General features: G+C 38.8%; 1 protein-coding gene across 1 annotated transcript in view; it reads left to right on the top strand.

Annotated features, from left to right (window-relative positions):
- RBMS1 (RNA binding motif, single stranded interacting protein 1) overlaps positions 1 to 10,072 on the top strand; it is a 63,384-nt gene extending 53,312 nt beyond the window's left edge. Inside the window, exons 10-13 of the mRNA XM_009996088.1 lie at positions 1,905 to 2,015; positions 2,708 to 2,788; positions 4,725 to 4,809; positions 7,566 to 10,072. Coding sequence (XP_009994390.1) covers positions 1,905 to 2,015; positions 2,708 to 2,788; positions 4,725 to 4,802 — 270 coding nt within the window. The 3' untranslated portion in view covers positions 4,803 to 4,809; positions 7,566 to 10,072. The remainder of the gene's footprint in view (positions 1 to 1,904; positions 2,016 to 2,707; positions 2,789 to 4,724; positions 4,810 to 7,565) is intronic.
- The last annotated feature ends 4,426 nt before the right edge of the window (positions 10,073 to 14,498 follow it).

Genomic DNA, 14,498 nt, shown 5'->3' with positions numbered 1-14,498 from the left:
CTCCCCCTCCCTCTCTCTCTCCCCCCCTCTCTCTCTTCTTTTCATATATTTAAATCAAAAGCACTTTGCAAATGCCCGTATTTTACATACTATTTACCTGTGAGAAGCTGGAATGAAGATCCAAGGTTTTAGAGTGGGTTTAAATATGTCAGACTGGATAACTCGTGAAAGACAGATGGATGGAGTGGTATAAATTTCATTATGGGCACTCACTTGGGAAAACCTGCATAGCTTGTTCTGGCTTCACTGCTCATGTGTAATCCTAATCTCCCTATACTTTTGGCTGTGGCATCTGTACCGCACTGTCAGATATTCTAATCTGTACTGTCCCATGATATTTTGCTTATTATTTATGTAATTTGTCAATTAAGTACCATTGTATCTGAGATTTATTAGGTTTCTTGAGATGACCATTGCAAAAGAAAAAAAAAATAAAGCAGGTGCTTTGATAGATGCACTCTTGTAGTTGACAAACATTTATTTCCAGATACAGAAAGGGTATTGTCTTGAGTTTAATTAACCTCTCCATGTGGATCATAAGGATGTAAATCTTCTTGGCAGAACATTTTCTACTGCTTTTGGAGAAAGCGATACTGAACCAGTGAACACCCTTTCACATACTTAATTGGTGCTGTATTTGTGATTTTTATGTTAAACGCAGACACACTGCTGGTTTTAACTTTTTTCTCTGTTGATACATTTTAATAAAATAACATTTGTAATTTACACAGTGAAAGACAAGTTGGTATGTTATAGTGATACAAAGTGTATTAGTTTCACAGTTATACAAGGTAAGATTTCAAGGATGAAAGTAGAGATCTAGATTCCTGACCTGAGTTTAGTTTTGTCCTGTGCCAAGGCTGGTGCTGTCTTGCTCATTTGCTGTGCAGAGAAACTTGCAGTCTACAGACAGGAAATTCCTTCAGTGTTTGATATGCCTGTGACTCATTTAATCTCCACTGATCATGTGGTTATTTTTCCAACTATACTTGTAGGTTTTTTTCTTTTTATTTTTTAAGGATTTGTTATTGATTCAAAATACTGGCTTTCACTGCATTGTAATTATTTATGTTACTTTTGAGCCTCCATCAATTTTATTCAACAATTCTGCAAGCATAAATCATACAAAGTATGTGGAATGTGTTTTTGTAGAATGTTTGGTAAAATGATTTTTTTTTATAACCTTCCATTTCAGATAACACTGAAAATCATATGAATGTGTGCCCCCTCTGTTTAGCAATCTCAAGTGTTTAAAAACATGACATATACTTTCAGTAAAGTTAACAAAATAGCACAGTTGTGACAGAAAGGTCATCACAGTAGTTAGTATTTAGACAAATAATCAGCCTTTTATACTGCATTGCTAGCCCACTCTTCTAAAATGTGTGCTAATGAAACCAGCCATTAAGTGGGGCACCTCTGTCTTGTGTGTGAAAATCATGTGTGACAGGTAGAATTCCCCCTAACACAGATGTTCCTCCAAAGCCTCTATTCCTAAAGATGAGATAAATGTTTTTTCCTAAAGCCTGAAATTCCAAATCTTAAGCTAAGTGAATCTATACCTGGTAATGTGCAGATTTTTGCTTTACAGTTAGCTTCAGGTTCAGCTTGTCTTTACAAAGTGTTTTCAGCAGGTCTCTCCAGTGCGTTGTGCATCAGTCACTTGTTCAAGAGGAAGTCAGTGCAGTTCTTGCCTCATGACCAACTGTGCAAAATGCATCTGCACAAGTACAATACTCAGAGTGCCCCAGACCTGCTTCCTGGGTCAGTGCCTGGTGTTAAGGAAAACTCTTGGGGTGACCTCAGAAGGACAGCCTATCATACCTAGACTATCAAATCAAAAATGTAATTAAAATCTGAGAGTTGCTGCAACCATTTCTTTCTTTCTTTCTCTGTGTTAACAGGGTGCTGTACTGACTCCCTCCATGGACCACACCATGTCACTACAGCCTGCATCGATGATAAGCCCTCTGACACAGCAGATGAGTCATCTTTCATTAGGCAGTACTGGAACAGTATGTAGCAATTTAATACAAAATATAACTTGCACAAGTAGAAAGTACTGCACGTGCATCGCAGTGTGCACATGCAGCTTGCATGTAGATGAAAAGTAATCCTCTAAGTTGTCTTTCATTCAATAAAATATTAAGAACTGTCTCCATTTAAAATAATCGTCAGCAGTTTTTATTCAGTCTATTAGCTGATCAGAAATTGGAAATGAGTAAATAAAATAGATAAAGCAAATGAAAGGAACCCAGGAGGTAACTCCAATGTTGCATAAAAAAAACCAAATAATAATTGCTTCCACACTTCAGTAGGTCAGTTGCAGAAAGTGATTAAGTGTGTAACAGAAGCTAAACCAGGAAAAGAGATATGGGCTAGCCTCTAAACTTAACCTTATTTTCTGAGCAGACAAAATAAATAAAAAAAACAAACAACAAAAAAACAACAAAAAACCCCACCAAAAATTATTATTTGGATTAACAGAGAAAGAAAAGTCCATTACCTGGTCTTTGAAGTCTAAATTTGAGTTTTCTCAAAACAGGTACCTCACTTTTCTGAAAAGCCTATTGTTGTCAGACAGGAAATATTTTTCTACTGTCCATTGCTTTAGGGAAACAGTCAATATCTATTAAACAATGTCATAACAATTATTTTGGATAAATTTACATTGGGCTTTAACTCAATGAACTCTCTGTCTTTCTAGTACATGCCAGCCACGACAGCTATGCAAGGAGCCTACATACCCCAATATACACATGTTCAGACAGCAGCAGTTCCTGTTGAGGTCAGTATAATTTACGAAAGACTAGATGTAGAGCCTATGAATATTATACTGGATATTTCCTAGGAAAACTACTTTTTAAAGCTTAACACTGTAACTGTAAATGAATTTGGCTGAATAGGAGCCAGCAGTGTGCCCAGGTGGCCAAGAAGGCAAATGATGTTCTGGCCTGTATTAGAAAATAGTGTGGCAAGCAAGACCAGGGAGGTTATGGTCCCTCTGTACTCAGGATTGGTGAGGCCCCACCTCAAGTACTGTGTCCAGTTTTGGGCATCTCAATACAAGAAAGACACCAAGGTGCTGGAGCATGTCCCAGGAAGGGCAACGAAGCTGGTGAAGGGCCTTGAGAACAGGTCTTGTGAGGAGTGGCTGAGGGAACTGGGGCTATATAGTCTAAAGAAAAGGATGCTGAGGGGAGACCTCATTGCCCTCTATGACTACCTGAAAGGATGTCCCTTCTAACCTTAGCCATTCTATGATTCTATGATATGATTCTACGAGGTTGTAAAGAGGTAGGCACTGGTCTCTTCTCACAAGTAACTGATGACAGAACAAGAGGGAATGGCCACAAGCTGTGCCAGGGGAGGTGTAGGCTGGACATTAGGAAGAACTTTTTCACTGAAAGGGTTGTCATGACATTGGAACATGCTGCCCAGGGTCGTGATTGTGTCACCATCTTTGGATGTGTTTAACAGTCATCTAGATGTGGTGTTTGGGGATGTGGCTTAGTGTGCTGGACTTGGTAGAGTAGGGTTAATGGTTGGACTCAGTGATCTCGAAGGTCTTTTCCAACCTCAGTGATTCTGTGATTCTATGAATACGATGTATATTAAAACTATAAAGTGTCATTATCCACGACTAACTAGTATAACAGAGAATGACCTATACTTGTAGCAGTGCAGTACTTGGAGCAGGCTTCCATATGAGTGTAGCTCAGACAGACTTGTTTTGTGAAACCTAACTTCCACTAGGAGCAAGGCAGGGGTTATATTGTAGTTCTGGTCTTTTATTTAGTTTTCCTGTGAGCAAACTTCTCTTCCAACAGATCATGATTGTAACTTTTTGCAAATCATCCCTTCTTTATCCTGGCATCTCAGGATACTGTGCCTATTTGCTTACTAAACCTCTCTGCAAGTCCAGTTGAAGAGCATAGCTAAATGCTAGATCACAGTCAATGGTTGGTCTACTATTTTGACTTACCTTATATGCTTTTATAGGTCAGTACATCTTTAACAGATGAGCTAGACAAGGTGTGCCACAGCTCTTGTATTCAGAGTGGGGGCTAGACAGTCTTTTTGAGAGCCTGTAAGAAAAAAAATGTTTCATTTCAATGTCTATTTGCCTGGGAACTCCAGAATTTGTTTGGTTCAGTTTATGCATCTGCCCACGTGGGTTGCAGAAAGACTTTTGGTAATTAGCCAAGTGCTCTGTCTGCCAGAGCTCTCTCAGCTGAATTAATTCCCTGGTTTCTGGGGGTCTTTGTGTGAACTTCCACCCACAATCCTTTGTGTTGCCTAGTGCCAATCACACCGCGCCACTCAAAACGATCTTGTTTGTACATGTGGTAAGTAGATCTCATTCTTCTTGCTGCCCCTCAAAAGGACAGGGGCAGAATGCTCTTTTTAATTTGCAGATAGAAAGTATACTAGCAAGTATTTGCTGCCTCTGTGTGTTTATTTCTATCATGTCAAAAGTTTTGGGGGTTTTTAACTATCATCAAAGCAGCTGAGGAAATACAAAGTTTGCACGATCATTTAATTTCTGTTTGCTGAAAGATAAATCGATGCAAAGTTACCACCTCCAATTTGGAGTGCTCCACCTGAGAAATGTTAGAAAAACTTTAGATTTGAAGACTGTTAATTGCATGAATCACATGGAAATACAGATTGCAGGTACTGCTGCCTGATTTTGTGTCTCCTGTCTTCTGTTTTATTTGCAGGAAGCTAGTGGTCAACAACAGGTTACAGTAGAGACATCCAGTGACCATTCTCCATATACATATCAGCAGAATAAGTAACTGTGAGGTAAGTGCTTATCCACATGGAAAATGTGATATATTATTGCATTATTTACTCTGTATTGAATTTTTTTTTATATCATATGACTGATAATATCTGGGGACAGTCAGTGAAGTTAATTTGAACTTGGCCAGAGTCACAAGCCAAGGAGGCACAGGTTCCAGAAGTGACTTAATGAATTATGATTAATTGTGTTTTAATAATTTCTCTATAGCATAAATGGATTGTGTTGTATTTTAATTTGTTAATCTTGGTAGCATGCTGTAAAGAAGAGTAACAATTAATGCAAAAATGTTAGAATCACAACGCTAAAGGGAACTGTATTTATACATATAATTTTGTCTAGTGCTATGATACATGCAAGTTCTGGAAGCAGTTTTGTAACTGACTTACAGACCACAGGCAAGAGGTCGTCTGGTGCAAATCCTTGTTGACCCTTTCTCTGAAAGACTTCTGTGCTCATCCTTTATTCTAGGAAAAAGCAGTTTGTTCTAGAATTTTGTCAATTAATTTTAAATCCACATCCTAGTTTGGCTCTAATTTCAGAGTTGTTTTACGTTCCCACTCCAGGTTTCCACTGTTATGGCTTGTGTGAACTTTCTTTACTAACTGAACATTAGCTTTACCTGAAGTCCTTCCATGCAAAATTTTTGCTTTCTGTAGATTGCCATCCTGAAATTACTGTTTGCACTGACCATCGCTTTCTCCATCCTCCAAATTTAAAAATTATGGAATCTAGTTTTTCCTTAATTCATATTTTTTGGAGTTCTTTGTAAACTGGGCAACTTATGTACGTAATTCTTTTAATCAAATTTTGCAAGACCTCACACTGAAAAGGTCTGTTCAGCTGCAGTAATGTGCTAGAGGCTCTTAAAAGTGTTTTTCTACAGCTCTTACAGCATTTCTTAGATACTCAAAAATCATAATCAGTTATGTGTAAGGAACTTCTAATTGTGCGATATTTTCCCAAAAATATATAGATCTAACAGTACAGACATTTTGCCATTACCTTTGATTTTGCAGGCCAGCTGTGTTATTTGACAGCTATGCTCTCATCCCATCTCAGGCTGGCATAACAACTTCTTGTATGTTCAAGAATGTAAAGATAGAAACAAACCAATGGGGAAATTTTGCACATTCAACAGATGGCACAGTCTGCATAGCACAACATGTGACCTGTATTTATTATTGTAGTCTGGCCAAATGCCATCATCTGGAGAAAGCCCATATCCTGGATTTGCTTCCAGGACAGGGAGAAAGCTCCCCTCCTTACCCATCTCCATCATGGCGCCTGCATGTTTCCAATGCCATGGCTATTGGCTGGCATTAACAGCTTTTTAGGGAATTACTTGTTTTGCCATAAGTCTTCCCTGTGGGCATGTGAAACCTCCTTATCAACAGAGACCTGTGGCTCACCTGTTCTCTCCCAGCCTGACACTGTCTTTCCCATAGGCAGGCAGGAGTAGCAACATTTAATTTCCTAAAATAAAGAGATACGGAGATGTTGCCTGGCACACATTTTGTAAGGATGACTCTGTGTAGAATACCTTGCTCTGTGAGCAACTCCATGCATTTACTGTAAGCCAGTTCTCCATGTATTTTATTCTTCAGAGAATTACCATTACCTGTATTTATACACAGTAGGAGCCTGTGAAATCTGTGTCAGCAATGGCTACAGCAGTGGGCATGTGGGGAAGGTTAATATTACTCAACTGATTTCAGCCTCAGAGTATGGCATTTGGTATTTCTGTCCCTGGGACATGTTGGTACTTGTCATTTTTCAGACAGGTGAAGAGGAGGGGGCTGACAGTTATTTCTTGCTCTAAATACAGGGAGCACTGCAGTCTCTTAAATGTTGTGGCTTCATTAGTGTTGTCAAATTGAAACTTCTTTCTAAATGCACGTGTGGCACTTGTGGGAATGTCCTGTTAAAGGTCAGTGTATGTGTTGCCATAGATAAGTAGTAAATGACAACTCTGACATTGGCACAAGTAGATGCAGTCAATCAGAATGCACAACGTCTTTCCTTTAATGGCGACATTTAATGACTTCTTTCCAAAAAGTTGCTACTATGAGACTTGAAAAAAGCCATTGTAATTATATACACATCTATAAATGTACAGACCATAAAATGCCAGACTTTGTCTAGCATTGAGAAGTTAAGAAATGGTCTTAACTTTTTTTTATGAACTGGTAATTTTTTAAAGCCCATACAGCAGTATAAGCCAATCTAGTAAATTGAGAAGTCTTCCTCCAAATTTAATGAGCCTTGAATTGTAACAATCATGGAGGCGCAGTAGCTGTCTTGGCATTAGCTGTTGTACGTAGCTTTCCTGAGGCTGCACCAAAATGAAGTTGTGTTCCTTTCCCAGAGATCAGAAGCCTTGGAGACGCCCTAGGAGTAAGATCACACACTTAACCACTTTTGGTCAATTAACAGGAAACAATAATAACAAAACAGCAAAGAAGGGAATGGCTTTGAGTGTGGTCTCTGAGTTCCCCAGTTGGAGTTCTGCATGTGCAACAAGTATTAGAGACAGAGGTGGAAAGTACAATCCAGGCCGTGTCCTGGGCCAGAGATTTATCCTGGGAAGGGCTGGGCACCTGCACTGCCTGTATTACTTCTCTAATTTGTAATCAGATTAACATAGTCTTCTCACAGCTGTATAAAATATGAAATTATTTTGTTTTATGGACAGCTGCATTAGAAAACCCCCATACAGTTGTAACTCTGCTTTAGCTCTGACCTTTCTGTGTTACAGATGTCCAGTGTTGACCTGGCCTGGAGAAGGGTGCAAAGGCTGAAACAATCATGGATTTTACTGATCAATTGTGCTTTAGGAATTATTGACAGTTTTGCACAGGTTCTTGAAAATGTTATTTATAATGAAATCAACTAAAACTATTTTTGCTATAAGTTCTATAAGGTGCATAAAAAAACCCTTAAATTCATCTAGTAGCTGTTCCCATGAACAGGTTTATTTTAGTAAAAAAAAAATTTTTATCAAGTGTTATGACGCAAAAAAAATATTCAAATTTCTGGGTATGCACAGATGACCATGAAGACTTATTCGTGTGCATGACAGAATTCTTGTTTTGGTTTATTTTTATTTTGTTTGTTTCTTTTTTTCTTTTTTTTTTTTAATTGTATGAAATGGTTTTTCTGAAGTTTAAAATAGTAAAACATCTAAGACGATGTTCTGTGCTTGCAGTGTGTGAGTGTTGCTTTAGTGCAGTGTTGCAGTTATAGTGTCTGGTCTTTTAGCTTTCTGTTTTTCTTTTAATGTAGTGTGAAGTGTCTTATCCTTTTCTATAAATTCCAATTTGCCTTAAATCTTTCAATGCTGTAGCTGTTTCAGTAAGTAGTCCAAACTAATGGTGTAGAATGCTTTGACCAAATGAGCTGGTCTATTATGCCTTGTAAAACAGCAGCATAGGGCTTTTAAAGGTAGTCAATAAAAATTGCTGAAAATCTGGCTTTTTTAATGTGTAGTAAGTGTTTTTAATGATTTTTCACATAATATGTAAGGTAGTGAAATGCAAGAGGGGGAAAGATGTTTTGTGTGAAACACATTTTCTGACTGGGGAAATTTTAATAGGATAAATTGTTTGTAAGGCCATATGCCAATAGTTCCCTCTGGTAGTTTGAACGATTTAGGAACTCTGCTGTATGATGCAATGTAAAATCTTTTTTTGCCTTTTTTCAGAAACTAACTTGATGTTCTAGTTTTAGCATAGGTAGAGTAGGGAGATTGGGGTGGGGATATCACCGAATGTTTTTGTCCTTCCTTTATACTAATGATAGTGCTTTAGGATGAGGATTGTGCTGAGACTTAGCAAACAGAAAAGTTGCTTTTACAGCAAAATGGCAAAAGCTAAAAGACTCGTTTTCAAACATACGCTGAGATGTAAGTAGAAGCATAATTGATTGGGTACTAGCTCTCTATAGTGGGTAAATAAAAATAAAAAGACTTGGCACTTTTAAAAGGTAACTTTACCAAAGAACAAAGAGCCAGTAACCAATAATTCTGATTTGTCTCAGCATTACGTCTTCTGTACTCTTTATTTTTGCCGGACCAGTTTGCGGTTAGGAGAATGTGCCTTTTTTGTACATTTGCATTTAGGTTTTATAATTTTAATTGATGTATGGACACAAAAGCATGAAGGAAGACTTGGATCCAAGCAGTGCCACACTTTACATCATCACTACAAGTGTTAAGTGTAAAGAAAACCAATTTTGAAACTATGAAATTCCTGATTCATGAATACACAGTTATTTGTACTTCACATATTAGATAATTCACTGCTACTAAAGCTCTTTATTACAATTGCATATGTTTTAAATTGAATGATGAATTAAGTTGTCTTCCAAAACTGTGTACTTCTCTGGTCAGCTGTATATGATCAGTTATCTACCTCAAAGTTTATTTCCTTTTGTATTGGGACAGGTTGCTGGCCCTCCCTGTTTCCACAGACCAAATCATCCTAGCTCAGGAGCTAGGGCTAAGCAGTTGTTTCTTTCAAGTATTTTTTAGTTTTTAAATTTTGTGTGAGTATTGGAGTATAGATGTCGGTGACATTTCATAGTTTCAAAAGTAAATTGCTGCTCGAGAAGTGTAGATTCTAGTGAAATACATAGTCATAAGAGATGTGTTTTTGTTTTTTCTTTTTTAAAAAAGTTGTGGTATTATTGGTTCTATGCTCCCTGGAATATTACTGCTTTGTAAAAGTCCAGACTTCCTGCAGCACCTTGCCTGTATCTGGTAACTTTCCAAACCTGGATCTCTCACTACTTGATATTTTTGCGTTAATTAAAACTGCAGTATGATAGCTGTGTTAGAGGGAGGGAAGAGCTGCTGCCAGAAATGTCTGAACTAAGTGCCATACTCATTGTCTGGGTAAGATTTGGGAAATTTAACCTCTGTACATAAAGAAATAATCAGTTACTTAAACATCACATAGTAGACAGCCATTAAATTATAAAAAATTAATTTATGAAGAAAGACCTTTTGTACAGATTGAAAAAAAAAAAAAGATTTTCATAGAGATATCTATATGATCAAGAGAGTTAATTTTTTATTTTTGTTTTACTAGTGCCACAAACTTGCCAGTGGTAACTTATTTGTCCGGTTCAAGATAACTCTGTAGTTTTGTTTCCTAGGACTTGTTGTTAAACACCAAAAGACATTTTTGAACTGTAAATTTGATTAGATTGTTAGCTTTTTTCTGTTTTATTTCTTTGAAAACTTTTGAATAAAAAAGAAAAAAAAAAAAAGCAAGCATTGTTTTTTTCCTTCAGCCCCTTCCCTTGTTGGGGGAAAACCCAAACAGGTTATGGTAAAACCTTTGCATTTATTTTGAACTGCTCAGAGTTGCTTTCTGCTTTACAGTCTGGGTTTTTCCCTCCTCTGTCTTTCTTTAAAATAAAATGTTAACTCTTTCAAACCACATTACAAACTCACTTATTCTTTCAGACAAAACAGGAAAAGACGCATGAGAAATGTCGGATGAAATACCTGATTTGAATGCAAGAACTCTGTTGTCCCCTCTGTCAACCCGCAGGGAGAGGTGTGTGTCACCAGCCCTGCATGCTGTAGTTGTAAATACAAGCCAGTTTTCTAGAAGTAAGAGCTGAGATGGCAAGCTGCTTTTGTAGTTGGTAACATTGAATTGCTGCCTAAAGTCCTTTCGTCCTCCCATGTGCCATGGCATTGGCTGCCATACCCTGTTCTGGAGAGCAGAGATGGTCCTTCACTGAAATTAAAGTGTTTACTTTTCAGATACAATCTGTGAGCATTTTATTTCTTCAAATATAATCTCTGATTTAATCATCCTTTTGGTAAGATCACTGCTGGTGATGATGTGTATCAGACAGCAGACTGCTTTGCCCAAGGTAAGGCTTGGAAGAGGAAAAGAGTAAAACAGCAACTAGTGTCTCTCCTCAGCCCAGTGCTTTGCCAGTCACCAGTCCTGGACCTCGCTTTGTATCAATGTGTGTGGCAGGAGAGGGGCTCTGACCTAGCCAGGGTGTGCCCAGTGGCAGGGAGCAGTGACCGGGCGGTGCAGCAGCTCCTGTGCCTCACTACCTCTCCTGGACAGGCAGAGGGGAGCCTCGCTTGCCCCAGGCCCCACAGAACCCTCTCCTTCTTGGCAGAAAGTCCTTCACATTATAGACCTGGTTTGTGACGTTTCCCAAGGACTGTGCCATCCCTGGGACGGGACGGGCAACCTCTTGGGAGGGGGGGTCTGCTGGGATCAGGCAGTGCACAGCCTGAGCTTTTTATCACACCATACTGATGCAAGGTACTGAGAATAAATGTGTTTTCTGTGGAGCTTAGCAAAAGGAACTCACCTAGAAGTTAGGAAACTTTATTTACGTTAGCTTATGTAATGAAGACATTCTCAACAATGATGGCTTATTGTTAACGAAGAGAAAAATCTCCTGTAACTGCAGAAATGCCAATTTTACCATTCTAAGGTAATTTAAATATGGTAAAAGCAATGGACAAGAAGATGAGTGCAGAAAACTTTTAAAGGGTTTTGTTACATTATCCCTGTCTACCACTGTACTGAATTAATCTCAAATTAATGAGCAGTCTTTTTGAGTTGAGTATGAAAACCTTACAAAAACTATACTTGGTTAGACTCAGAATAATGCTGGTTGTAAAGGCTTTTTGCCATCTCTTTGCTTTTCTAATTGGCCCCATGGTAAACTTAGCTCTCTTACTGTAACTCCAAGTATATTTGAGAAGAATGAATGCCTTCAGATTAGTGCCTTTTTCTTGATATACTGAGATTGCGTGTATCATTTCTATCAGGCACTCTGCGAGGATACAGTATCTTTATGTAATATACTTTAATTATATATAATAAAACTCATTTATTACTAACTGGCTTGTTCAAACCTTGACTCCATCTTATTGCGTACAACCTGTTTTGAACCCTGCTTGCAAAAGTTGCTATTAATAAATAGCAACCTGTTAACAAATACTGATAAGCATCACACTTATGTAGGATATCTAGTGATTGAAGTATTTTTATACTGACAGAAGTATTTTGTGCAAAATCGTGCACAAACCCTATTGTTAGTTGATTGTTAGTGATCAGAAAGTAGCTTTTCTTTAGGCACTGAACAAAATACTTTATTCTCTATATTCTAAATTAACTGTGCAGGTGCAAGCAATGCACCGACAGCAGCATAGCAAAGCACTGTTGATCAGTTGAGGTCTGGTAATGGCTGTTTGCATATATTGGGCTAGGATAACTGTGGAATAAGAGTAGTCTGAAGCACTTTCCTGGTACTTTTTGTCAAGTTACCTCAGGGGGAAAAAATAAATTATATGAAACGTCCTCTTTTGCTCTTCCCTTCCAGCTTTAATTTATGTTACAGTACCTCCACCATACCAGATGAACTTGATGATTGACTAGAACTGTGCCATCTCACTTAACCAAGAAACAGCTAACATTGTACAAGAAAAATCTCTTATGTGCCAGAATGTTTCAGAGTTTCTACTCCTACTCCTCCCCTGCACACTTCACTGCAGCTGTTCCTTTTGCTTTGATCAGCCACTCCAAAATTGTTTGCAAACTTTTCACAGGCGCTGGAATAGGATACTCAATCCTATCCTGTCCAGCAGTGTCTTACTGTGAAAGCCAATGTTTTATTTGGTGGCATTTAAGACATGTTACCTTCCAAACGCTTGCAACACTGATGCAGTCTTTCAACTGTGAAAGATCATCTGTATCGTTCCCTAGCCAGCAAATTCTGGCATTGATTAACCCAAACAAATCTGAGGCTTTTGGCTTTCACACTTGGTCCATTAATTCCTTCCAGAATAGAGGTTAGGATATACAAAACCTATTCTGTTTGGCAGCTTCTGGAGACTCCAGCTACTAAGAAAAGCCAAGCTGATGTCAGAACAGTGAAGATTTACAGTGTGGTGACCAGAGGGAGTGTGTAAAAGCCTGCATGTGGAATGAGTCAGTCTTTCCTTTCAGGACAGCTCTAACTGCATCTACCATCTCAGAAACCTGTGAAGCCCATTTCTCTAATAAAGAAGAAATCCTGTAACAGGAAAATACTACTGGATTTTTTTTTTCCCATGTCCCAGAAGAAAGGACAGCTTGTCAACAGGCAAGATTTAACTGTTTAAGTTCTCTGTCTTGCCTTTTCAACAGTATCATCCCTTCACTCAGTACTTACATCCTTGATGTTCTGAATTCTGCTGTGTTTCATTGGTCTCCCTTCAGCTGAATAATGTGATCTTTTTCCGCAGCTTCACTGGGATAGAAAGAGATTTTTGGAGAACTTAAAGAATGAAGGTATGTGGCACCCTGAAGTTTTCCCACATGCACACTGCAGGTGTTCAGATCAACTTCCTCAGGCAGCTTTCTAAGTATCTGTATCATCTTAGAGCTTAGCATGCTAGTGTTACCGGGGGGGGGGGAGAAACGGAAAATGGTTTCTACGTGTACACTCCACTGATCCTAAAGTAGTCATCTGCAGGAGGAATTTCCTCCACTATTTTCACCGCCTGAAATTTACACACAGGGCTGATGTTTTTAAGCAGTATCGGCAAAGCACTTAAGTGTAATGGAATAGAACAAGAATTTAAAAGAAGGCCAAAAGAAAATTTACTTGTAAATAGAATGTTTTGGTAAACAGTTTTAGCTTTTTGCAAGCACAAATAGAAAATTACTTTTCCTTGGCTTCCTTCAGTCTTTCCCCAATGGGAAGTATTTTTCCACCAATGAGAAAGCACTCTGCTATTTTTTTTTCCCTTAGTGAATGTCAAAAGTATGAAAATGTGTTTCCAGATATTTATTACAGTATCACTTTTCTATCAGTTTGGTCAGGAATATTTAGCCAGTCTCAAAGATAACCTGTAAGCAGAATATACATAACAAATAGTAAAAAGCAGTTATTTACTGAGTAGCCCACAGAACAGAATGGTAGGATTTCATAAGCTGCTAAGCTAGCCATGTCCCAGCACGGCACCGGTGGTGGCTTTGCTGGCCAGGCAGGCATCGGGCAGGAGGGAAGGGCAAGTCCCTGCATCTCCCCAGAGCAGACCTTCAGTGTTTCTATCTTCGGCCAAGCTCCGTCAGTGCCCCTGGCACTGGTGACTTGCCCTGACAAACTGACCTGATGCCTCCTGACTAGCTTTGGTCTTTTCTACCTTTAGATATTATACCTTTCCACTTTGCTGCTTTTTCCCCCTGAATGCCAGAGCTACCAACAATCCTGTCTCAACAGTCTACCTCTTGTCTGTAATTGTGCTTTTCTAATCTCTCCACAGACTTTCTCACAGATTTTTTTCAGCATCCTGAGGCAAGGTTGTGCATCTGGGCAAGATCAGGACTGGGTCTTGATGCACAGGCTGCTCCAGCTCAGGGAGAGTGCAGGGAGGTGTATGGCAGGAGTGCAGTGAGTGGGGGATATGCTTCAGGTCTTCCCTGTGTCAAGAAAACATCATTCAAGTGCAGCTGGAGGAATGGATATTCAAGGAGCTCCAAGCGTTGCTGTCTTTGCCAGAACAGAATGAAAACTAGGTTTCAAACAGCTTTAAGAGGGGATAGTGTAGCTTGGTAGAATGAAATGCTCCAGAAGCTACCAGCTGTGTATATCTGAAGTTCATGACCTCTTTCAGCCCAGCTCTGCTCACTTTTCATAGTTCAACAAGCTCCAGCTGTCA

The sequence above is a fragment of the Chaetura pelagica genome, unplaced genomic scaffold, assembly GCF_000747805.2.
Source record: "Chaetura pelagica isolate M959 unplaced genomic scaffold, ChaPel_1.0 scaffold3, whole genome shotgun sequence".
Classification (NCBI taxonomy): Eukaryota; Metazoa; Chordata; class Aves; order Apodiformes; family Apodidae; genus Chaetura; species Chaetura pelagica.
This window is presented reverse-complemented; position numbering and strand designations above follow the sequence as displayed.